The sequence below is a fragment of the Aphelocoma coerulescens genome, chromosome 2 (genome assembly GCF_041296385.1).
Source record: "Aphelocoma coerulescens isolate FSJ_1873_10779 chromosome 2, UR_Acoe_1.0, whole genome shotgun sequence".
In the NCBI taxonomy this organism is placed as follows: Eukaryota; Metazoa; Chordata; class Aves; order Passeriformes; family Corvidae; genus Aphelocoma; species Aphelocoma coerulescens.
The window spans coordinates 103,631,896-103,658,707 of record NC_091015.1 but is presented as its reverse complement, the minus strand read 5'-3'; the positions used below and the strand labels follow the sequence as shown (position 1 = coordinate 103,658,707).

Sequence of the window (26,812 nt, the reverse complement as noted above, 5' to 3'; positions counted from 1 at the left end):
ATATTTGCCTTTTGGCTGATGTCTATAACTTCTTCCATACTCTTTAACTTTTACTAAAGATAATCAATATTTGTTCAGAGGTCATGTTGCCTATAATTAATCTGGGGTAATTTTAATCAATATTGTCTGGTTTTAATTTGTATAAGCTCACTTAAATACTCTTACTCTGTTAAGCAAATGTGCATATATTCTTGCCTTCCTCCTGTTAATGGTATTCATACTAAAATACCTGATCACTGGTAGGCTGCTTTTGAAGTTTAAAAAAAATAAACACTTTTCAGTCTCACCTCTGATCACTTTTGTCGTTAACTAGTAGACCTTTTATTTTGTGATGTGTTTCTTTTATTTTTAATTTATGCACAATACGGGCCCTTGTTCCTTTACCTGCTGATAGTGTAGTGGATATTCATGATCTCATTCTTCACCTCTATCGAACAAGAACTGTTAACTGCTTTGTTTTTCACCACTTCATGGCCTCTATGTGAGTCAACACACATGGGTAACCAAGGCAACTACCAAGCCACAGCTAAAATGCAAGGAGTAGATTTATTTTGTTACCTCAACAACAAGGCTGGGTGCCAGAGACACACAGGGACCCAGGCTCCAGTAGGCTTAGCTCATCCTGTAAGAAAAGGCTTCCTGAATGTCTGTGAGACTGTGTTACCTCTACACAGAAATTCTACTTCTCCAAACAGGCAGAGGGTGAACAACAGTAGGCATAATAAATGGAGTTTTCCACACCTACATTTTTAGCATTCCCAGCTGAAAGGTCACTTTGAGCAGAAACCCTTCCCTCTTCCTCTTTGATTTTAACCCTTTCCTCCCAACAGCCTCAAAAACAAAGTTGTTCCTTTTCCATGTACAAATATTTTATTTCCTCTTTTTTCTTTCTGCCTGTTCTTCTTCAGCAAGTTACACTCTCAATGTCAGTATTAGAGCAGTGTGAATTATCACATTCAGTTTCTATTTTAAGTTAAAATTGTTAGAGGGCAGAGATTTCCAGTTGTCCCCCTTACTCTTTAATTCCTAGCATAGTTAAAAATGTCTATGGTATTTCTGAAATGGCAACACCATTCTTCTAGTTCTTTGATACTGTTGCCTTCTCCCACTGCTACTAGATTTCACCCTTTTGATAGACCCTATTTTTAACCAGAAATGCATTTTTGTTACTTGACTGCTTCAGTCTATTTAAAGCCCTTTATTACAGCTTCTGTACATGTGTGATGTGGTAGGGGTATATGGAGAGGCTGCAACCTCCTGCAACAGCAAATTAAAAACTCCAGAGATAGATCATTATACTGTGAACACCAGAAGGCAAGATGAAACCTCTCCAGTGTCATTACTTTCTTCTCAGAGAGCAGTAGTTTTTGTCTGGTAACACAGTGGCTGTACTTACTCCGTTTCGATGTAGTTTGTGGTGTGAGCGTGTATTAAGGAAGCAGAAGCACTGTGAGGAGAAGAGAGATGATGGGCAGTTGGAAGTGATCTTTCTTACAGAAGCAAGGTGGCTTCAGTGACCAAAACCAGGAAGTGCGAGCACTGTCTTTTGTGAGCTCATTGTCCTCTGTGTTAAAACTAGATGAACTTCAGTTCCTTTTGGAAGGTGAATAAATGCTGAGCTGTGGGTTCATTGCTTTTCCAGAGCTATTTGTCTCTTACGCCTTTTTTCATCAGATCTTTGTTGCTGAAAGTAATGTAAATCTTTATTATTTGTGATGCCAAAGAGATACAGAAGTGTGAGAACTCTATACTTTACTAATGCTCTGTGCAGATTTGAAATGGTTTTAATGGTCTTCTGCTACAATGCAGAGAATAAGTTTACAGTTTATATTACTTCTACCATAAGACAGTTGCTAAGACATTTATCAGTGAGTAGTTGAAAAATATTTAATGCCAAGAAGAGAGTAGAATATGTATTGTGAGAAGGGATTGTTACTTGGATTTGCTATCGCCTAAAGCTGCCTTGAAGTGTTGTCACTATACCATGACTTTTATAGAAAAGTGTTCCAGAAAGGGAAAGGGAAAATTTTACTAAGAAATAATCAGAAGGTACTTAAAATCTGATTTACCTAGAAGTCGCATAATTTTTAGTGCAAATGGCATAGGTTTAGTATGGTCTAGAGAAATGTCTTAATAAAGACTTGAGGCAGCTTGCACTGTCTGCCTGCAAAAACATGCAAGTCTGTGAATATTTGAAAAATTGTATTTTGAGCAAAGGTAGTCCTTTTGTGTAAGTTTCCACATATGTGGTACCTGCATGGATGGAGGATATAGCTACGTAGTCCTAAGGTTTGTGTTGTTTTCACAGCTGCTGTTTCCTTACCTTGCTTTTTTTCAGTTTATAGTCTTTCCAGTCTGGTTTAAATTACCTGTGTAGCAGCACTGTATGGATTGTGGATCTTTAGTTTGACAGGAATACTGTCAGAACTCTTCCAGTTCGCCACTGATTTTGAAAATCTTGAGGAGAAGCTTTGATGCAGATCAGATAAGCTCATATGCACACCTGTGAAAAGCAGAAAATAGAGAGGCCACTCATTGATTCCTGAGAGTGTAAGAATTGATGGTGAAATTGGAAATTAGTGGGAAAATTAAATATTTGCTATGTAGCTGCAAAAATTCCCTATTCAAATTGCCCTAATACTTCTATCTACTTTGACCTTCCAGATACTGTGGAAAAACATTTTAAAATATTTGCCAGGTTAAAAATAAGGGAAGAGATTAATATAACACATACAAATCATGGTGAAGGATTCGGTTGGTAACTGCAAACCACTTTAACATTACTTTTTAGTTTATTTCAAAAATTCCTTGATAGAATTATTGCTGCTGGAAGGATTACTTAATTACACATTTTGTTTCCTCTTTTTTTTCTTTTAATTGGAACTAAATTGTTTTGTCTTCTTATCAATCTAGTCCTGGTGGAGCAGGATGTCCAATCGATTCCGCAAGCTGAAGTTGACTCAGACATTGCGCCATGGATTTCCTTCCAATCAGTTTGTGCCTTTTCCAGATGAGCCTGAACCATCATTAAATTCCACTATAAAAGGAGCCTCACAGAGTGATACGGACACCTCTGGAAACCTTGATGCTGCTACAGCTTGGAACACAAATAACAAAGCTGGTGGTAAAGGCAGTTGTCTTACGGGAAATGAGCTCTTGTGGGGTACTCAAGATGATACTATTTCTGATTCCTTGGTTTAGTTCTGCTTTAGCTTAGTATAAGTGAAAGAACACATAATGTATTTGTAGTCTGTAGAAGGAGAGATGTTTATACTCACTGTTGATCATGCTGAGTGCAGCATCATTTAAGCAGGAAAATGCTAATATAACCATGTTACTGTTCTTTAGTAAACACCATTAAATTGGACAGGTCACTGAAATGTATTAGTATCTTCCATAAACTAATTTATGTAATGAAAACCAATTTATTTAAACAAATAAATAATTCTGAGAAGAAAGAGAAATGGGAAAAGCCCAACTTGTAAAGCACATCTACTGAAATTGTACAGCTCTCCATGACAGTCCCCCACAGTCTGTGATGTAAAGTTAGACTTGGCTTAACTTTAGTTGAGGTGTGTGACAGTGTCACTGGAAATCTTCATGCTGTGTGCTTACTGAGGGTAAAGCTGTTGATTGTTTAAAAACAATGAGCTATCCTTGGAAACAAAAGTAGAAGCATGTAAACAATAAAACATCATTTATGTATTTTTCAGGTGCAAACACTGCGAAAGGAGGAAAGGACGATGAATTATTGACAACCATGGTATGTTGCAGTGTTCTTGGTGTCTTCAGCCTAATTCAGAGGGTCATGTAGCTCCCATAATTTTTACAGTTTTTACCTCCTGTCCAAGTCACCTCTAGAAAAAGAGATTGTTTACAGTCACTAGACTGGAACTGACAGGCTTTGGTACACCCACCAGTAGTTCTTAAAAAGAACTTAGTTTTGGAAAGTACTAAAAGTGTTGTGTTAGGGAAGCTGTACCGACTTCTTTCAAGAGTTACCCATACCTTTGTTTGATCAGCAATAAAAAAGTAAAATTGATGCAACTTCTGCTTAGTTGCTGACAAGCAATATGAAGTGAGGAAAACATGGATGGAACATGGTACAATGGAGGTGTGAAATTACTAGTAGAGACAACCATGAAATATTTTTTTTGGGATGTGTGTTTATGTTATGCTTTTTCTTCTTTTGTTATGCTGTAGCTTTATATTTCCCTGCAGCTTAGTCACTGGTGATGTCATTAAATTTGGCTGGTTATTATCTTTATGTTCTTTTGTAAGAAATATGAGTTCTTTTGTAAGAACATTTTATATGACTGACTGGCAGAACTCCAGGGAGCAAAATCAGTTGTGGTAGTTTTGTCTCATTCTTCAGTACAGATACAGCAAGAACACACAGTTGTTCACTGTGTCCAGGTATCCTGTCTGGAAATACAGAGAGGACTACATTGTTATTTCTTTGGAAATTGATTTTTAACATTCTTGTTAAGGTCAACTTGAGAAATATTTTTAGCCTAGTAAAGGAAGAGACAGTTTTTGCCACTTAATGAACCATATTCGTTGTATCAAATGAATAGTCATAATACTGAGGGGTGCCACAATGTTCATTGGTTTCTCTCTGTTACTATGTTATACTTCTTCTCAAGTAATACTTTTGTGTCTCATTTCCTTTCTGTTTAAAAATACTTGGGTTTTCATCTTTTTACTTAACTTAAAATTTTGAAAATTCATCACCAGCTCCCAGTAATCTTTCTTAAGAACTATCTTTTTCCCTCCTTTTCTTTGTTTCCCTCTCTCAGCTGAGGAGTAGTGCTCCATTTACCAGGCTGCCCAGTGATAAGCTGAAAGCAGTGATACCACCTTTCTTACCACCCTCAAGCTTTGAGCTTTGGAATTCTGACCGAACACGACTCAGCAAAGATGGCAAATCTGAACAGATGAGAACTGCCTGGCCACAGAGAGCCATCAAGCATGATTTTAACAGCAGTGGGAATTCTGATATAGTAAGCAAACAAAATGTGTACGAAAATACTGTGTTATGCTCAGGTCCTGCTGACCTGGAGCCACTTTGATTAGAAATTATTTTTAACCCACTGTCTCAGCAATGGCTTGTCCTTTTAAGCAGTGCTGCTTAGGAAGAATGCACATCTGTCTGGAAGGAACATAATGGAACAAAAGTTTTTATGTGAAATGAAACAACTTTTTCTTTGGTTTGGTTTGACTTTTGGGGTGTTTTGGGGTCTTTGATTTTGTTTGTTTGATTTTTTTTGTTTTGTTGGGGGTTTTTTTCTTTCTTTCTATGGTTTGGAGGGGGGAGGGGGTTTGCTGTTAACCAGAATCACCAAGAGTGTGGGGGAAACTGCTCTGATTTGGAAGACCAGGGACAGAAAAAGAAGAATTAAAATTGCTCAATTTTTAGGAACTGAGCAGGGGGGAAGAAATACCAGTAAGACCAATGTACAGACATAATATTCTGAAAGATTAGCAGTAGATAAAATTGTAGTGAGTAGTGATCAAGTGGGCTTGAAGGCACATAGCCTTAAATTGGAACTACTTTAAGACTGGAAAAAGTCTCAATTATTTCTGTTTTTAATAGAAGGAGCTTTACTGATTCTACAATGTTTTCAGTGAAAATGCAAACCAAAAGAAAAATAGGTGGTTTGTCTTGAGATAGGAAATAAAACAACCTTGACAGCCTTTTCTTTTGTAGTTGGAGAAAAAGGAGAAGTGCTTACTCCCCTTACTGTAGAAGACTAGTCCAGAACTGTATTTCAGTGTCAGCTCCAGAAATGGGGCAAGGAAGACATTTAGGAGGATTTTTTTTCTCTTTTCTTTTTTTTAAGTGGAAGTTAGCTTAATACCGGTAGAGGTGATTTAGGTGGAATAAGGCAGACTATTAGAAGGGAAGTGATGTAACAGGAAGGTACGTGTTTAGCATCCCAAAAAGGACAGTTGTAATAACATAACTGAATAATTGGTGTGTGTATAAAGTGAGGAGCAGGGAAAGTAGGGGAGGACTAGCCATCAGTCCTTCTGTGAGGAAAGAAGTGTCTTGCTAAGGGTATAGGAAGGAGGGAAACAGTAAGAGTTGGAAGAAGTGGTTTGGACAACAGGATAAGAGACATGAAAAAGCTGAGCTGCAAAAGCTCATATGTCAGATGGCTGTTAGTGGCCAATGGTGTAAAAGAAAGAAATGAAGGAGGATGTGGCTGAGGATTTGGGTAGTGTGTAACTAGATCAGTAGTGCCTCAGTTAATAAAACTCAATAAAGTGGTGCAGCTAGCTGTTTAGATTGCAGGGAATATAAAAATACAACTGGTGGAGAGAAAGTTTGTATCACTTCTTGCAGCTTAATTTGTAAGAAATAGAGATATGATGGATGAGAAGTTGGTGGTAGCTGTTTTTTAAGATGGGAGAGACAAAGACAGGATTCTGCAGGAAAGACATTTCAGGTGATAACATTTTTTTTTCTTCCCCACTGCTCAGAATACTGTGTATATCATATCTCAGGTGCATCATATATGCTCATTTGTGTTGGCCAAAGATTAAGGAGAATTAATGGCTTAACATAGTGTAATTTTTTCATTGAATATATATATAAAAGTATATGTTCAGTATATATGTATATGTAAAATAAGATTCTTTCTGATATCCCTTTTGTTCTTCAGTGAAAGTTTCAGAACTTGGGATAAATAAAATAGCAGTTGAAGTTTGATCTTTATTTTTTTCAAGAAAGAACAAAATTATTTTTCATTTTGTTTTCCAGACATCTGTTAGCAAAGGTACTAGACCAGTCAAATTACCAACATTTGCAAGAAGGCCAGCATCTCCTTCAAATTCCAATAACTTCAACCATTCTCCCCATTCTTCTGGTGGATCCAATAACATCTCAGGAATTAACAGGCATGGAGGAGAACTGCATAACAGATCAGGTACCATTTTTAATAAGAAAGTAATTTGTATCTTATTCAGGTAAAAAATTAGTGTTTGTGATGCTGGTAGAAGATACTAAACCTTTTCTGAGCACTCTTACCACTGTAAAAGCAAAGCTTCTGTAAATTTAGTGGTCACAGGATTGAACTTCGGACACCCACCTAAGGGAAGAGAAGCCTCACATCTGTTACAGAAGTGTCAGTGGTCGGCCCAACTCATGCAGATTTTACTGGGCCCACCCCATGTCATTGCACCATGCATGTCATAGAGCTGACTCTTACACGTTGCTTACTTTTTGAATTAAAATCAATTAAACCAGTTTGATTTTGAATTAAAACCAAAGCTGCAAGCATTTTACCTGGTAGTTGTTGAAGACAATATGGTGAAGTGGCTCATGAAAGTTGTATCTAAGGGTGTCAGCTGTGTGTGTGTATAGACAGGGATGGCTTCTCTTCTGCAATTGATTTTTGTTATATTTTCTGATATTTTTTCTGATCTGCTGGACAGATCTGAACCTTACAATTGTTTTTTGCTTCATCCAGTTAGTTTTTAAATGAAAGTGAATGTTTGAGAGTTAACAAACATTTCAAAATGTTTCCTTTACTGGGTTTATTCTGTTTTTTGTTTTAGGTGGCAGTGCAGATAATGTTTTGTCTCAGATTGCAGCCCAAAGAAGAAAAGCAGCAGGCTTACCTGAACAGAAACCCAGCCAACAGCACAGTCCAGTCCAGTCAACTCCTTCATCTACTCTGTCAGATTTGCAGTGTGCTCAGATTGTTGGCAATGGACATGTTGTAAAGGTAACAGGAAATGTAAAATTTTGCACTTTCAAACTGGCCAATTTTAATAGGACATATCTCAGTTATGGGTGGTTGGTGCACAACATTGCACAGCCAAAAATGAATGAACACTTGTTACGTTAGTGGAAACTTTGCAGCTCTACAAACCTTACTTTTAAGTGCAAGTCTACAGAAGATGAAACCTAATAATAAAACATGATTTTACTTTATTATTAGTTCCACTCTGTGTTAAAAAACAGTAAATGTAATGCTTGATCTTAGGGTAGATCGGCACTGTTATGGTTTCTCATTATTTCTTTCTATGGTCTGGATCCAGTGTTTTATGTTAGTTATTCCTGGATTTTACCCTGAAGTGGTATAGTTAGTTTCTCTAGCTAGCTTCCCTTCAAAGGCTCAACCTGAATGCAGAGCATGACATAATTTGTACCAGGATATGCTGAGCACAGCAACATGCATGTATCCAGTCTGCTCCACAAGGTGTTATTTTTAAACAGTAGGTCATCACCAAAGTTGGGTTTTGCTTGCAAGGCTTTACTATCTGTGCTGACTTCCCTGTCAATTCCATGGAATGAGTAGCTTTACCCTCATGACCTGCACGTTTTTGTGCATGTACTTTGAAGTTCTTAACTACTTTGTACAACATTTTTGAGGGTTAAGATTTTAAATCTTGAAGATGTGCAGAGACAGAGAATTAGAAAGCAGCATCATAACAGCAGATGTGACACGCTGTTGAGAAATTGATGGGTTTATTTACACAGGGAAACATTACGTTTCAGAGAGCAAGAGAAAGAAAACACATAATTTGGGGTTTATGTTCTAATGCCTGTTATACTGCAAATGTTAGAGTATGTGAGCAAGAGCAAAATTTCTCCAACTTTTGCTATGTAATCTCCAAGCAGCTTATTTTGTTTTGTTTTGTTTTCTTTGCATCTTTCAGTGAGATTCTTGAAATTTTGCCTGAGGAAACGAAAATGACCAGAGTATAAACTTAATACTTCTGCAATCTCATTCTGTGATGTCTTACATGACAACAGTACACAATATTCGTATTTAATCAATACATAAAAATGATAAACGAAATTGCGAAGTTGTTCGGAAATTTCTGGAGGACAAAAATCAGGAAAAGGTGCAACTACCAATGCTGAAACAGTTTCCATGAATAGTCACTTTGTCTCTGACCTGTCAGTCCTGATTTTGGAGGGACTACTGGTTGCTTTTCAAAGATGAGACTGGGAGCTACAATTTCTAACTCAGTGGGACCACCAAAGCCTAAGGATTCATATCAATTCTTTGGCATATGATAATATTTCCTCCCTTTTTATCCCATGTAACTGCTCCCTGAGTTATAAATGATCCGTCTCTTTTTCCTGTAGACAAAACCCCTTTATCATCCTCTCCCCTCATTAAAGTCTTCTCTGCAGAGCAGCTACCAAATGCTTTTTCTTTCAGAGGTGGTCTGACCAGTATGTTTTAATTAAACTCTCAGCATGTCCTTTCAGCTTGTTTTTAGCTTGGAAATAATTTCAGAAGAGCTCCTTGTGTGCCCCCCAAAAGTCTCATTTTTCTCAGTTATGTTAATCAGCCCACCGAGAGATAATACCTGTGAGCTTTGGACTGCAGATCCAGCGGCCTTGTGTTGCAGCAATGCTGCCACTGAGAAGTTTAACTACTGTTTCCACTCACAGTGGGATACATCAGGGGATAAAGGAGTACTGAAGTGCAATGTGCTGCAGATCATCTTCTGGAAAGGCTGTTCATCATACCGTTGAACAAAAGATTTTTAAACAACATTTATGCCACTGTTTTGGAAAGGCAACAGCTTTTCTGGTGCTTTTTGCTTAGATGTCTAGAAGTTTCATTCTATCCACCAGTAACAAAACATGTCATAGTGTGGATCTCACTATAGATGTTCATGTATCATTCAACTGAGGTGATTTTTGGAGATTTCTGTTGGGAGAACACTATCAAATATGGATCCACACTGACTGCAAAAGCTAGCAGTCTACTTTGTTGTTGTAATCAGCAATGTAAATGCTGGAAATTTAATGTCTATATCCTTTGAGGAATGGCATGTGTCCTCCCACTAGGATCCTGCTGTCTAAACTTGGAAATAGCTGATCTAAAAATGCTGTGATATTACACTGATCAATTTTGCTAAAGGGGTGAGGTGGTACAAGCTTTAAAGAAAGGAAAAGAAAAATATGAGTAACATTTTTCAGGATGATGTAATTTAAATGGCTGCAGACTATGTGCTAGGGAGGGAAGACCATTCTGAAACACAAATGGCCAATAACAATTTAGATGGAAATTTGGGACAGAAAGTTGAAATGAGTTCATGATACTCTTCAGAGACCTCTCAGATTTCTATCATGTTACATTACTTCTAGTAAATTCAGTGCAGGGCTAAGGAAGTATTATATTCTGACATGGGATAGAGTAATGGAAGAGTGTTACCATTCAAATAAGTTTTATATTATAAATCTGCACCTCTTTCATTAACTAGAAAAGTTCCATTTATGCCACAGCGCAGAAGCAAAATTGTAAAGACATGAACCCCTGTCATTCTCATCCAGATCAACTTTTTTATCAGTTTGTTGTAGTAGTCTGAGTGACAAGGTATTTAAACTCTGAATGCAGGAATCCAGGAAAAAATCACCTTCTTTTTGGGTCATACAGTGCAGACATCAAAATATATATGTCGATTAAAGAATTTAGGAGATGAGGTGCATTGACTGTTTTTGGAAAAGACTGACTATATGTGTACACACATATATTCTTATTCCCCATTTTAACTCATGTGTTTTCCTGTTTTCCATGCCTCCAAATGTGTTCCATATTTGCAAAATTCTTAATAAATCACTTGACTCCTGTTAGGTAATAATAAATTTCAGGATTGGCTGGAAACTTCCATTCCAGTGCAGTGAGGGGTTTAATGCGCCCAAAACTTAGTTTATGCTTGCTACATGTTTCTTGTTAACCCAGCATGAAGTGCTACTTTAAATTAGCATCTCATATGCTTTGAGAATCTCTAATTGAGGCTGTATTTATTTAATGAAATATCTGAATGAAAATCCCTATTTGAAGAGTAAAAGTAATTTACTTTGTTTCTGTTATTAAACTGTTTTTATCTGAACTGCAAGTTTTACTTTTGCTTCCCCTGCCTGTTCCATGGGAGGTGGGGAGGTGAGTGAGAGGCTGTGTGGTACATAGTTGCCAGTTGGACTTAAACCACAACAGTCCTTTTAGAAAAAGAGTAATTGTAGTACTTGTAGGCAGTCTTGCTTTGCAAGAAATAATTTTCTTATTACAAAAGTACAGCCTTAATAAATGTATTTTTCTTTATGAATTTGAGGAGACAAGACTTTCATCTGGGATAAAATCACTATTGCTCCAATTATTTCAATATACATCAAGCAGAAACTTCTAGTTGTGACTATATGCTCTGCAGAAATGATAGGCAACTTAAGTAATATTAAAGGATCATATATAGGTAAACACTTTCTTGATTATTTTTTAACTGAAATGATTGTATCATTAACTGCAGCAAAAACTGGAGATGAACAAAAGACCTCCATCTGGGACTTCATCTACGTCTAAAAGCACATCACCAACTCTCACACCTTCCCCGTCACCTTCCCCATCTCCTAAGGTTCAAAACACAGAGTCTTCTGTCTCTTCTTCTCACAGACACGCCAAGAGCAACGGCTCCAGCAGTGGTACTATTACAGAGGATGGTGGGTAGCTCACTGTAATTACAGGACATTCATTCATCAAGAGCACTACATGTTTAAAGCTGTAACTGTACTGGACTGTGTGTGTGTGTCTGCATGAGAATGAGGTCTCTTTTCTTTCTAGAAAATATATTATGGTGGTTTTTACAGTGAGATTGGCGTTCCTGCAATAATAACTGCCTTTTTCTCTCCCAAAACCTGTGATTTTTTCCATTTACAGAGAGACTGGTATCATCTCAGAGCTAGCATAGAACATGTCGGTAGGCCACTCTAAAATGGCCTCCTTCCTTTTCCCCCTTCATGGCTTAAGTCCTATTTTTCACCCTTTGCTGAGGGTACAAAACTAGAACTTTTTTTTGGTGTTTTGGTAAATGCAGGGGAGCACATCACTACAAAGATACATTTTTTATTTGTAGCGAGTTATAGCTACATGAAGTTGATTAAGATCTGTAGTACATATTTTTTTCTAAATCACCAAAATAACCTTATTACAACCTCTTTTTAACTAAAATCATAAGAAAGAATGATAATGTTATTACTTTTCCAGTAAGATTAATACCTTTTAAACTAGACTTTAAAGTCTAAATTGCAACTTCTAAAAAGTCATATTACTGCATTGGAAACAGGATATCAAGAACTTTTTTTTCTCTTACAAATATCTCAAAAAAAGTGAAGAAAATAACTTGACTCAGAACCTTTTAAATAAGAAATGGAGGTACTTTATGCTATTTTTGTTTTTTCTGAAATCGTCTCCATTGATTTTGGTTTGTTTTCACTTATGCCAGCTTTGTCCATTAACACTGTAATTCCATTTGACACTGAAAACAGGTGATATTTGATCTTCTTTCTGTCCTCTTTTCATGGCTTAGCTGTAACATGTTCTAGTGACTGCTGGAGCAAATCCTTTCACATTTAGTGCCATTTTATAATGATGACTTGATAACATAAGAGTTGTTGATTAAGAGATACATAAAAGGAAGAGAGCTCACTGTTGGGTAACGAGACTAATTCCCCAAGCCATCAGCTGCTCTCATCTCACCTAGTGAAGCTGGGTTTTGTGACCACACACTAATGCCAAGATACTGTGAGTTCACTTGTAGGAAGGTTGTTTGTCGGTAGCTCAAGTAGCTCTGGGTTCATTGTGTTTGCAAGCTTTTGTAGCTAAGTGCTCCTTTAATTCAAGGGCTTCTCTGACTCTGATTTGATTCAGCAATAGCAGTACAAATGCTGATATGCCAAGCAGTAATCAGAAGAATAAGTACAGAAGGTCTGCAGTGTTAACTTGTCTTTTCTTTCAAGTGAACTTAAGTGAATAAGAAAATTGATTTGCATTGACTGTTACTGTGAAGGAACAATAGGCAGCAGGGTTCAGAGGTGTTCTTTGTTTCTTTTTAGGCAACCACTTTGTGGACCATCAACAGCTTGGCTCTATGCTGAGAGCCAGTGATGTAGAGAATAACGAAAGACGAAACCATGTGAGAGTAAAAGAAGGCTCTGAAAACTTGGAGAAAGGTAATCTTACCTTACTACTACAGACTAATATAAAAGGAGGTGCTTATTAGGGGTAACGTGGCAAAATCACTAAGAGCTCCAAGAACTTAAGCTTGCTCCAGGGGTGTGGGTAAGGAGACAAGGTAAGTGTAGAGCAAATGAGAGTGATAAAGCAAAGGACAAACATGTTAAGCAAGAATTGTAAAAGTGAGAGGTTTCAGGTTTTGTTCAACCTTAGTGTAATAATACAGGAACTGAAAGAGGGATAGAGGAAGAGAAAACATGAAGGGCCTACACTTGAAAGCAGTCTGTGTGTGTGTGTGAAAGGTGTTTGGTGTTACAGTTATTTATGACAGTAAGACTCTGAGCTCAGAGACCCTGAAAGTTTCTTCCTGTGTTATGGCCTACAGTCTAAGCACACCAGCATGATGAAAAATGCAAGGGTAGCTAACACCCTAAAAGAAAAAAACCATTCATAATATATCTAAGGTCTTCTAATGCACATCCTGTTTTCTCTCTCTAAGATGATATTTTTCATCAAACAATGTGGAGAAGTTCCCATGATACATTTCTAAAACTGGTTACCTTTTCCCATGGATTAATGTCAGGGTACTAAAGCTTTTAGCCTGAGACCATGTCAACTTTTGCAAGTCATGTTAGACATACCAAGTTAGTTGAACTTAAGGTAAAAAAAAAAGGCAACAAAACCATAGCAGAAAATAAGACTCAACTAGAATTTTACTCTCCAGTTGTCTGTGGACTTTTCTATGTAAAGAAGAAGTCTTCCAAAATAGTACACAACAGTGTGTTTATCTTGAGGTACTTGATGTCTTTTGAGAAGCTTAGAGGGTGAGATTCTCTTCCTGTTGCTACTGATGGTGAAAGAAAAGGGAAAGTCAAAAGACAAAGAAATTAAATAAATGAAAACAAAGTGTATTTGGTAGTGGACTAGTGATGTCTTTAAAATGAAAGTGAGTTTATATGCAGAATATTAAATATAGTTTAATTTTATAGTGTAATAATTCATGTTCTTCATTTTGACTCTGACTTCTTAGTTTAACTGACCACTTAGCTACTTAAGGGGAAAAAACAGATCGTTAGTTACTCGTGACTAAATAGCAAAGTAATAAAAAGAAAACTTTAGCTGAGAGAGGTAATGCATAATTAAGAGAGATAATGTCAGGTTATTCTGAAAGTGCTTTTATGCTTTTTAGCTAATCACATTTTAGATGTGTGGGAAGAGTCATTATCAGGTCCTGCAACATGTAATTTCCATAGACTTTAAGAGGAAAGACAATATTCAATGCTCTTAGCCTTGGAAGCTGAGCTTGTAAAACTTGTTTTCATCTTAGCTGGACTTCAGCTGTCTGTGTTCAAGATGCCTGGATGTCAGGCACATGAGGAGAAGAGGATTCAGAAAGACCTGTGTTGTATGGTTTTTTGAATGAGCAGGTGTGTGGTTGCTTGCTCTACACTTTACCTTCCTGGATGATGACACAGAAATAGGCCATTCAGTTCCTTGCCTGCTTGAGGAGTTTTGCTGTCTAACCTGCACAATCTGGGTCAGCCATCTGGGGCCAAGCACCTGCATTTTAGACATTGAAGTGCTTAGGTATTCCTTACTGGTTTGGTTTTGTAAGATCCTTTTAATGAGGTAGAAAGGGCAATACAATGGTGTATATCCTAGCAAAGTAAGACTAGATGGAATTACAGTCTATGTAAGTCGGTGAGAACAGAGTAAACCAGTATTTCAATTTCTAATGGAGAATAAATCTGGTTGGTTTTTTGTTACCATACATGACTACAGGAAATACAGGTTTTAATATATATTTTCAGTTCATAATACTGAGATGATTAAAATCTTTTCTAATCCATGAGGTTGATTTCTTTTTTTTTTTTTATTATTACAGATGAGCTGACTGGCATCCTTAAGAAATTGTCACTTGAGAAATATCAGCCTATATTTGAGGAACAGGAGGTAAGTCTCTTCTAAAAGATCTTTTTTTTTACTGTTTTAGTGGAAGTAGGGTATAACAACGTGTTGCATCAGATTTGTGATCCAGAATCTCAGATTTCAAGTTCTATAACCATTCCTGATTGCAGAGAGGACCTTGAAACATGGATCAAGTGGTATTTGTGGCATTCTCCAGGATAGTGCAAATTGCAGAGCTTTTTGCACTTAACCTGCACCTTTTATGTAGATAGGGCTTTTTTTCCTCTTTTCCTCTCTGTTTTTACATTCTGCTTTTTCTATATATATCTGTATCCAATGTGGCTAAACAGTTTATAGGACATACTGTATCATCCCTGGAATCACAGCTGGAACCTCATTTGCAGACGGAGAACAGCAGGGTGGGAGTCACTGAGATGGCTGCTTCTTTATCCACTCTGCAAAAGCAACAGGAGAATTAAACTGGGGAATGTAGGCGTCCTGGTAGATGAGACTGGTGACATTGACTTGCTAAAGGATGCAATGAAAGGAAATGTTGCTGAAAATAAGTAAAATTAATTCACTGCAGTATTAAAGGCAGGATCAGATGGGAGCAAATATTGTGTGTTTATTTGGTCAAAGCAAAGGGTAGTGAATGGACATGCACTAAACTGACATTGCTACAGAGTTCAGGATTCAGCACAAGTCCAGACAATTTAGCTGCATCACAATATATTGGGTTATTATTGTTCCCCTGCATGATAGGCAAGGGAGCATTGTGTAGGAATTAATATGCTTTGTGTGTGAAGGTTATATCAATATGGAAAGTTTTAGATATTTACTCTTATCACAGCCTTATGGATATGTTGTTAATAAAAAAACTAATATATGAACAAAACCTAGGTTTTTCTCAGGAGACACTGGAAAAGTAAACACAATATTCTGAAATTCCAAAAATACTTAGGGGGAAAGGGTGAAGAAACGAGAGAAACCTTAGGCATCTTCAAGTAGCTGCTACTGTAGGCAGAGGAATTTCTGTGGAGAGTATATATTCTGTATTAATAGAAATTGATGGGGAAAAAAACTAAAAATCCATTAATATCTTAGATTTACTATCACGATTAGTTAAATGATTAACAGCAGATTAGAAGCCTTACAACAGAGTGGTAAAATGTGTACCGTTTGGTGCTGGTAATTCATTAAAAATACTTTTTGCACAATATTTACAGTAAGTTATATGATTAAATAAACCTAACAAACCACTTCTAACCTGTAGTAATGAATATTTGCATAGGTAAATTTGTCTTATATTTTTTTATTTTATTTCTTCTTTTTGTTTTTTAATATGCAGGTGGATATGGAAGCTTTTCTTACCCTTACTGATGGTGATCTGAAAGAGCTGGGTATTAAAACTGATGGATCAAGACAGCAAATTTTGGCAGCTATTTCTGAACTGAATGCAGGAAAGGTACATTTTGGAGTACTGTACTTAGTAAATTATTTCAAGGCTTATTTGTATAATTAATTCAACATACATTTTGAAATTCAGTTGCAGATGTTAGTTAGAAAAGCTAAATTAATTTTTTCCAAACAAAGTGCCTTTGGGGGACTTCCTGTTCTCTTTCAATAACTCTTTCTTAGTCCAGTGAAGAAGCTGTTTGTAAACAGGAGCAATATTGCAGTTTCTGAATATTGATTTCAGCAGTGCTAAAAAGAATCATTTGGCTGCAATAGTCCAGCTAGAGAATGCAGTATAAGAGGAAAGGTGTCCTTTGGTTAATGTAACAGGTTTTGATTCCTCTGTAATTAGGTAAATAGCTCTTCTCTCATTTCTTACACTTTTAATGCCTTTGAATTTTATATCAATATTAACAGATTTGCTAAGATGTGTACAGTTAACAGTGCTCTTGTCAGAGGGAGTTTGTACTGGAACCTGTCTTTGATTAGGCCTGCTGAAGCTTCTCAGCAGCTTTTTTAGATTTGAGGTCCATTCGCTCTCTAATAGTGGAAGCTCAGACAAACAGAACACAGACAATTTCCCCAAGTTTAGATCAACTAGTGATGAGGTTAAAAATTAGGGGAGGTGGATGATGTTCCATGCTAAGACATGCAGTAAAGATAGGAAGAAAGTAACGAAAATGTTGAAGAATGGTTAGAGGATCAGGGACATGGATCATTGATAAAGCCAAAAGGTACAGATCAATAAAAGAACTGTACAAGCAAAGGCCTGCACAAGCAAAGGCCGGCATGAGAAAATGCCTGCGTGAGAAACAAGCCTGAGAACAAAAAGGGAGTTTTAAGGAGGTACAGTGCTATGCTGATAAGATGTACTGACCATGAGAAGGGAGGGAGAACTTTGATTTCTCAAGTCAAAACATAAATAATAGAAGCTTGCCAAATGTAGCCTTTTATCTAACCCAATTATGTAGAAACAAGAATGTGCTTTCATAAGTTTAAGCCAATCAAGAACTGACAAGCATGTACACTCATACTATATAAGTGCCTCTGTATTGCCAATAAACGAAGCTTGCTTTATCAATCACATTGATTATCTGCATGTCTTCCCCCGCCGAAGTCAGCAAGTCAAAAATGTTTCTATTGTTGTCTGGTAGTATCAGGAAAAGATTACTACAAGGTTTTCTATATGTATCTGTGAGGTAAGGATTTGTTATTATTTCTAATAGTATGCTGAACATAGACACACATTATTTAAACATTAGTTGTGAATTCATAATAAATTCATTTTTTAAACAGAAATTTAAGAATACCTTATTTTATTTTACTATTCTTTTACAGGGTCGAGAGAGACAGATTTTACAGGAAACTATACACAACTTCCACTCTTCCTTTGAGAGTAGTGTTAGTAACACACGGCCGCCAGGTCATTCCCAATGTAAGTAGCACCTGAAATTAACTGAAAAATTAATTACAGGTTGAATCACAGAATCACAAAATCAGTTAGGTTGGAAAAGACTTCTGAGATCAGAGTCCAACCTATAGCCAAACACCACCATGACAACTAGACCATAGCACTGAGTGCCATGTCCAGTCTTTCCTTAAACACCTCCAGGGATGGTGACTCCACCACCTCCCTGGGCAGCCCACTCCAATGCCTAATCAGTCTTCTGGTGAAAAAAGTCTTCCTAATGTCCAAATGTGTGGATATTTTATTTAATACTTGGCTGGAAGACAGAATGTGACAAACAAGCCAGTTAGCTGCTTTCCTGGCTAATGATGTATGTTTCTTGCTGAGACTGTAGAGAAGATTTCAACGTGAACAGTAGAGGTATCTGTAAGATGTTTATACACCCCTCAGTACTATCTGAAATAAGCATAAGATTTTTGTTTTACATTACTAAACACAGAAAATGGATGTAAGTATAGCAATCCAGAGTATACAGTATACTGTCTGTAGTGTCTGTATGTATGTATGTAGCATCAGTGGGAGGTGTTCCTGTATGATACATACTCTTCATACTCTTTTGCATACTCTTTATAGCAGACACTTTAGTATGATCAGGTAGAATAAATATATTCAAGATTTACAATTTAGCATAACAGTTGAGGCAGCTATGTTAATTATGTATTTATGTAAGTGTGCATTTAGTTATTTTGCACAGGTGGTATTTTTATATTATCTATATAGTGTATTCCAAGCACCAGCGTTATCTGCTAGCCAAGCTGGAGAAAATGCCTTTTAAAATGCACTGCGTGTAACCAAAGCATTCAGGAAGGTGTTGCTGACCTGTAATTAATGAATACATTTCCTACGCTCTCCGATATAAAAATTGCAAATCTCTGTCCTGCCAGCCACCTGAAACAAAGGCAGATACTCATCTGTTACTCCAGATTAAGGAATGGGGCATAACCTATCCACATGTGTACTTCTGTGTCCATGTTTTAGTAGAAACAACAAAAGCCATTGACTACCTTGAGAAGTTCACCATGTTAATAGTGCTTCTTCTTCAATTGCTTATTTTGCTGCTTTCATCCACTCACAAAATAATTTCATTTGTTTAGGGGCGATGTTAAATAATTCAGATATTGTATGCTTTAGGAAACCTTAATAATGAGCTAGTCCCAGTTGTTCCCATCTCAGTCAGCTGCATTTCACTAGCTATGTGAAAGCAGTTGCTAACTGATGACCTGCTGATGTCTTGGGGAAAACTAGGAATTGCTGGGGTAGTTAGTGAATGTGGGCTACTTCCAGTATTCTATGTAGTCTGCTTGGCTGAAAGCCACTATCAGGTGTCCCTGTGTGCATTGTGCAACTTCCCATTCTAAGCATAGTCAGCATACATGGGAACTTCTGAATGTCTCTTGGTAACATCCCAGAGCTGAAGAACCTCTTCTGTAGGTACTACTAGGTGAGCAGAAGCTATTTGGGATTTGATTGCATGGTGCAAAGAACTGGAATTACTCAAGAACCAAAGAAGCATAGAGATGTAACATACCTGCAAGCAACTTGCTGACCTTAAGTGTCTTGAAGATATCAAAGGACAAGAATGGTGGCACGGAGTTGGGGACAGCATCCTTTTTTAAGAATGGAGGCAACAGTTGCTCCTGTTGAGCTTTTGACAAGATGCTGCAAGAAGGCTGCATCAGAGATTAGCTTTTGGGTTTTGTGTGAGAGAGCTCCATGATACAGATTTTGCTGTGAAACAGAAGCACTAACAGAAAAGAGGAAGAGAACACGTAGATAAAAGAAGTTTCTGCACCAGGTAAGCTGCTTTTTATTGTAAAAAGTAGCAGCAGAACCCTTAGGCAGTCTCTGGAACTTGAAGTAATTTCCAGGAATGTGTAACATTTTAGAGCATAAGAGCAGCTGTACCAAGTCAGATCCAAGGTCCCTACAGTTGTGTTCAGCTTTTTCATCCAGTCTCATCTGACGCTATGGGAAGAGCTGCTTGCTTTCATTTGCTGTGAACTTGCCATGTCCTGACTTCTTTTGCTTCATTGTACTGGATCAGAAGATACAGTGAGCAGTTGTTTCCTCTTCACTGCCTCCATGCCGCTGATGATTTTACAGATCACTGTGATACTCTTCTCCATTCATGTTTTTTTCCAAGTGGAAGGCTTATAGACTGCTTTGTCATTCCTATACCATAGTTTTTCTCTTTTCTTTTTCTGATATTACCTTTTCAGACGTGGGAGATACCAGCCTAGCATAAAGTGTTCAAAATGTAGGCATATTATGGATTTACATGACAGAGTGATGTCTGTTTCTCAGTTGTGTTCTCTACTTTCCATTCTCTTGCCCTTTCCTAGTTATTTCTAGTACTGTGCTGTGTTGACTGTAATTGGAGACTGAATTGGCATTAATTGAAATTACCTCTTACAGCCCAGCTAATCTACTGAGTTTGAGCTCACAGCCTATAATTTTATATAAACACACGTACATCTTCTTTTCCATTTGCCTTACTTAATATTATTTCATATTTATCTTCATCAGATTTTGTCTGCTGTCCTATTGTTTGGGCACAGATATCACATGAAGTCCTTTTGTCAGTCTTCTGTTTACCTTTCTTTTTATTTACATGGATAACTTAGGAAGGTTTTTCCCTTCACTCTATATGCCCTCTCAAAATCATATATTGAATATACTGTTCATATCCTGAATATCCTTTTGCAGATCCCTATGAAATACTAGTGGTGAATCTCTCTGCTATGGAAAAAATCACTATTTGCTGCAACCTTCTGTCCTCTGCCTCCCTAACAGATTATTCATCTACACAATAAATTTTCTTTTTACCCTGTGGGTTCCTTATTATCTTAAGAGCTAACCTTGGACCTTGTGAGTGCCTTGTCAAAATCCAGGCATCAAATGGACCTCTTTTATCTGCAAGACTGTTGGCACCTTCAAGGGATTCTAGTAGGTTGATGAGGCAAGACTTCTCAAATCTCTTTTTGATTGTTTTCCACAGAACTTCAGATTCTTTGGTACAGTTTTTGCTAATCTGGTTGGTATTACTGTCCGTCTCACTGGTCTCTGTTTCCCTACATTTCATCTTGAACCGTTAAAAAGATTTGCATCACTGTTACCACATCTCAGTTATGTGACAATTTAAACAACACCCTGTGCTCTGTACACAGCAGTTCAGCTGCTTAATCCTTGTGCTTCTCTGGGACATCGGGCTTAGAAATTTGCTATTACTTCCTTTGTGTATTTGTTTTGTATTCTTTTCTGCTAGTACTTCAGGTTAATATATCTTGGACTCCCACCTAAGGAAGGCTTCTGAAATTGTATCCCTCCCAAGTTTTTCCATGGTAAATACAATTAGTTTTTTTCTGATGTGAACTTACTTCTCTAGCTCATTACAGTCTAATCATTGATTTACATCATGGCATCTGTAACTGGCTGCCTCCTGTGGTACGCTTGAAAAGTAGTATGTGAAATTTTTATGCTTCTTGCATGGTCTGTAACATCTCATTTCTCCACAGCTCTTCATGGGAGCTTGTCTGGACACCATTAGCAAGAAAGCCATCATGATTTGCCCTTTTAGAAAGCTAGATGTAGCTCACAGGATAATGAAAACATTCTGCTCTTCCAGCTGTGTTGGTTTCACTGTTTTCCACACTACCCTGTGATTTTGTGAATACTTTGAGTAATTTTAAAAGTTCAGTACTTAAACCAGAGTGGCTGTCAGTGTATCTTTGCTTTTATGAGGTTTGCAGCCTGTAGGGGTGTAAAGAAGAAAGTGAAATATAATCCAGGTATATCCATAAGAATCAGAAATGAAAAAGCAGGGGGAAAGAAATTTAATCTTTACTTTCTGGAACTGTAGTTTATAATTTTGGGAGGTCTGTCGACTGATTATCATCACCTCGTCTGCAAATGTCTACAACTTCTACGCCTTTCCCCATCCATAGCTCCAGTGTCCCCTTAGCTTTAGTTCTGCCCAAAATGCTCCCATCCCCCCTGCCCAGGCTCAGTCCCTCCCCTGCTACCACTGAGTCAGGAGTTGTTGCTGGTATGAGATAGCATGCGGCAGAAAAAGAAGTGCATCCAGGTGAGTGTTTATAGGAAAGGAGAGCTGCAGTGGTTATCTACATTCACCCTTCTAGGGAATACACTAGAAGGAAAACAAGGAGAGGCAGAATAAATAAAAGCAAGACTATCAGAACTAGAGGATTGATGATACAACTAACTTCACTCAACAGGCTTCTTTAGGGAACACCCTACAGTTTCTTCTGGATTCTTTTTTTTTTTTTTGGCAGTTCAAAATCATTTGCTGACTTCTTGTAGCTTCTGGTTGAGCACCTCCTGCTGAGATCGTTACTCCTGAGCTCCCTGTTATACTGCAGGAACTCCTGGAAGAGTTGAGTGTTTGTTGGGTTTTGGCAGATGAGCTATTCCAATTATAGTAAAGCTCACAGTTGGGAGAAAGTTTCTGTTGTACATCAGTTGCTGTATCATCCCTGGGGCTAGAAGTGAGCTAATTTTGCATTGCAGAAAACAACAGGCTTCAACAAACATTTGCTTTCTGTCAGAAGTACTGAGACTGCTTCCTCCCCACCCCATGCCAGGGGCACTAGGTTAGGCTGTGGGAATTCCATGCTCCAGTCCTTGCCTGACCTGAATAAGGCAGAGCAGTGTAAATAATTGAGAGGTTATTGGACCTGTAAGCCATTAGGTTTGGAGGCACCATGAATGAACTCTGAATAGGCAAACAGTACACATGGGGAGTGTTGCCTTCATCTCTCTTTTTAATGGAAATTGACTGGTCACCTTTAGAAAATTCTGATAAAACTATTCATTCCAAGAGTGAACGTTTTGGTGGGTTTTGACACTTTGGTAGTTTGGCTACCATTACAGCATGGAAAATTGATAATACACCCTGTCCTTGATCAGAGAAACTACTAGGAAGATACAGAGTTACTGTGCTGCTTCGAAATTTAGAGCAGATGACAAGCCCATGGAGGCATAAGGCAAAATGACTGCTCTGAGGAACAAAATGCTCCTCCTTTGTCTGACCTCCAACTTCAGTGAAACAACAAGTGGCGGCATAAAGTCCAGCTTTCTGAGAGAATGGGATTTAACAAATTATATTACCCCAGGAAAAGTTTCTCTTTGTGGCTTGAGGTGACCTGTTTGCTTACATGATTCTGGTAAAAAAGAAAACTGGACTTTCTGAATGCCCAATTGCCAGGACTAATTGTTTAGTTCATTTTGGGGGCCTGTGTCAAGATTCATGCACCCAATCAAATGAGTGCAATCTCCACCATCTAAACAACACTCTGATAGGTGGGAAGAAAAGAGAAAATCCAAACATCTAGTAAGGGCAATGAACAAAGGCAGGACATAGATATCAAAAGAATAGACTGCATATTATCCAGACAAAAGTTTAAATGAAGAGTATGCCTATGATGGAAAAAGAAAATTATGCCATTCAGTCTATAGTTAGTGGAAATTCTGGTCTTCCGGTTTCTCTTTACATATTATAGTATCTTGTATATATTGATAGATACATATATATCTGCAGATACAGAGTTGTTTGTATATTCACTTTTCACTTTTGGATTCATAGTCAAAAATATCAAGTAGAAATTATCCAAAGGAGGGAGTTAGAGATTGAAGAGCGAGGCATAAAAATAGGAGCAAAATCAGTATAGACTTGCACATAAAAATCATACAGGATTCAGGTAATCACTTGCTGGAAAAGTGCACATTGAAAAAAGAGGGATACTCGACGCTTTGTGGCAGTAGGTGACCTTTTCACACATGAGTTTGACTTTTTATTCCTTCTCCATACAGGAGACAGCTTAAGATGAACAAAATTAATTACAGGATCAAATTGTTAGATTCTGGTATAACATTGGGAAATGTGGGTCTGTTTCCAGTAGTTGTGGAATTACTCTCTTGTTTACAGCTGTGAGTCTTGCTGGTTGCAGTTTTTCAGACTTTTTTTTCCCTCTTACAGCACCTGGCTGCTCTTCAAAACCACAAGAAGCCGTTTCTTCTAAAAGGTAGCTACTGGAACAAAATATTTTTTTTCTTATGGTGAAGCTTGGCATCTGACTGAGAAAATCCAAGTGTACAAATGAAAATTAGAAAGGTTAGTCCTGACAACACGGACATAGGATTTTCTGCAGTAACATGCTTAAAATAAAAAACCCACAAAAAGTAAAAGAAAATAATAAAGAGATTACTTCTGTAGTTCAACCTAAGTGTTGAATTGTTCAAGGCATCAGTGGTCTGGATTTAAGAAAAACAAAGAAGAGCAGGAAGAATGGATAAACATGCAAGAAGATGGATGTTTCATTCCACTCTTGCCTGTAGTTGAAGAACCATGGGAGACCTACATGAGCACAGTCAAGAGCAACAAAAGCACAGAAGAAGACAAGAAGCCCACCACAAATTGTGACACCTCCTACATGGGGAAATACATAAACTGAATATGCCTCTGTTGATTGGATACAGATAAAGGAGTCCAGATTTAAAATGTAATGGTTTCATGGGAAGAAATATAAAGAAGTAATGCTGCATTCTTCGTTAACCAAAATATACTTTATCTATTCAATATTATGAGGTTAGAACAGCAGTAAAAGTAAAAATGAAATACCTATTTGTAAAAACAGCACTTTATTTGAAGAAATGCATTATCTGTCACCAATATTTAAACAGAATGTTAAAATATTTTATATAGCTGACTTTTTTTGAGAATAAAACCTTTTATGTGGTATTGGCTGGGTTTTTTTGGACAGTAACACTAGCATATACTTAAAAATACATTTTTATAACTTGATTTTGTAGCAATTTTGAAATGGAAGTTACAGTAATTACAAGTAGAAATAATTTTCTGCTTAGTAAATATTATTTTTTTATTAAGTAGTTAAAATGCAAATCATCAGGAATTAAAACCCAAGGGATCAGAAGCCTCTGACACTATATTTATCTTTCTGAAGACTCAAGTACTGCAGGTAAAGGCAAAAAGATCTTGGAGCTCCAATTACCTGAATGTTCTCAGTACATAACTAAAGATTTTACATTTCAGCATGCTCCTTGCTGTACTGGTTTTGGAGTTTTGCAGAACTAGGGATAGAACTTGGGTGCAGTGATAAAAATAATAGCACCAGTGAAAGTGGTGGGGTCCTGCTGTCCTGCAGCTGTCTGGATTTGTCAGCTGGGTGTGCTAGCTGTTTCTCCAATGGCTTCATTGGTTTGGCCATCTGAGGTACCACTCCAGGATGCAGGCAGCAAACAGCGGAGTGGCCAAGCTGCAGGAGGTTTTGCAGCTGTGCTCTGTCAGAGCTGACTTCAAACACTGGCAGCTTAAATCCCCAGGAGGAAGAGGAGAAGAGGTTGCAGAGGGGTATTGCAGAAAAAAAGGTGGTTATGAGCTGATAAGGTCAATCAGAGCCTGTTAGCACCCTGAGGTCATTGCTGGTCATGCTAATAACATTGCAGGTGTAATTGGTAAAGCCATGTGCAAAATATTCTTGTTCCATTTTTAAGGATGCATATGTCACCAAATGTATAAGACTATAAACATTTAGAGTGGCATTTTGTTTCCGATGTGTCTTAGGTTGAAGAAAACCACTCCTTAAGCAGAATTCTGCTTCAGAATTAATTTCAGCTTTAGCATAAAAGTACATTGTTTCTGCTTTCACAGTTTTCAAGAGCTGCTACTGAAGATAATATGGCAGGAGAGATCTACTGAAGTGTTGGGTACAAACCATAACATTAAGCTAATGGCGTTGTCCTTTCCTAAAGAAACATGTGGACAGTTTTGGTTAAAGGACCTCAAGGCAGAGAAACAACTGGAGGTTCTTATTAACAGTAGAAAACATTAACATTGTTGCTTTTGACCCTTATTGTTTGAAAGAAGTACCCACCTACAGTAGATTGAGGTGTGGGTGTTTAGGGGTTTTTTTCAGGCCCTTTTCAGTAAGACATTGACCAGTTCAGTACAGAAAACATTTTGCAGGGTTGAGAGAGGTATTTTCTCTACAATATAAGAGGGTTCAAATTCATGTGTGCTACTGCCCAGAAGACTGTAGTAACCTCAGAACTATAAGGCAAGGTAGGGGTGTGCTTCATTCTTCTGGATGAATCTGTCTCACTGTGAAAAAATAATTCAAGATGCATGGACTGTGGCCCCATAAGACATTGGTCTAGGATAGGGAAGAGTTAGGCTTTCGTTTCTCTAGCTGATAGATTTATTAACCAATTCCTAAGCTGCGTAGTGACTGAGGATAAATAGTGCAGTAAATCTGGGAATCTTAGCCCAAGTACATCAAATAACAAGCAGAAAAGAGAGTTAAATGGAATGCAACACTGCCAAAGGAGACCTGCTGGCATATACATATAGGCTCTTTGTGTTGACACAAGAAAGGGTTCCTCAGACTGTCCTATCAACAAGTCCCACTATGTGAAGAGTTGGCTTTATTAACACAGGAAGAAAAAGATGTGGTTTTAGATTTGGGAACCCTTCATATCTTCTGCTGCACTTAGTTTGAAAGATCTGTTTCTTTGGCCTGATTCAGCTGCCACCGTAAGTGGAGAAACGAAACAGGTTCTTTACCATGGCTTCTTTTTCTGCCTTTGAGAGGAGGTAAGTTTGAGTCAGAGTCCTGTATTGTGTGTCTGTGTCAGGGCTGGCACGGGCTGCTCTTTAAACTCTGCTGTAGGCAGTGGAAGTCCAGTCAGTACCATCACCAGGGCCTCAAAACCCAGTATCTCACTAGACCAGAAGTTTGATTCAATTGTCCAGACCTCTACTAGCATTTGCCAGGCCCTAAGGCATCCAAAGCACCCAGAAGGGGTGCCAGACATGCCATTGCATGAGGGTTATGATCAGGTTGTTCATTGCAGTCACTTGGACAAAGAGGCCAGAGATGGAGACTGTCATTTCATTAACTTGTCCTGATTTGTCACAGACTTTCAAAGGTGAAAACTTTTTTTTGTTCCCATTTGCTGTTCATTT

At 37.7% G+C, this 26,812-nt stretch overlaps 1 protein-coding gene across 2 annotated transcripts in view; it reads left to right on the top strand.

The window, feature by feature from the left end:
* ANKS6 (ankyrin repeat and sterile alpha motif domain containing 6) overlaps positions 1-24,568 on the top strand; it is a 41,861-nt gene extending 17,293 nt beyond the window's left edge. The window contains exons 7-18 of one of the 2 annotated variants that reach the window (XR_011148324.1): positions 2,914-3,124; positions 3,714-3,763; positions 4,800-5,003; positions 6,767-6,932; positions 7,564-7,733; positions 11,278-11,467; positions 12,860-12,976; positions 14,866-14,933; positions 16,237-16,353; positions 17,682-17,778; positions 19,243-19,606; positions 23,807-24,568. Coding sequence is in view for 1 of the 2 variants with exons in the window: in XM_069004221.1 (XP_068860322.1) it covers positions 2,914-3,124; positions 3,714-3,763; positions 4,800-5,003; positions 6,767-6,932; positions 7,564-7,733; positions 11,278-11,467; positions 12,860-12,976; positions 14,866-14,933; positions 16,237-16,353; positions 17,682-17,778; positions 23,807-23,856 (1,440 nt within the window). In the remaining variant the exon portion in view is untranslated. The remainder of the gene's footprint in view (positions 1-2,913; positions 3,125-3,713; positions 3,764-4,799; positions 5,004-6,766; positions 6,933-7,563; positions 7,734-11,277; positions 11,468-12,859; positions 12,977-14,865; positions 14,934-16,236; positions 16,354-17,681; positions 17,779-19,242; positions 19,607-23,806) is intronic. The other variant, XM_069004221.1, reaches the window with a different exon arrangement.
* The last annotated feature ends 2,244 nt before the right edge of the window (positions 24,569-26,812 follow it).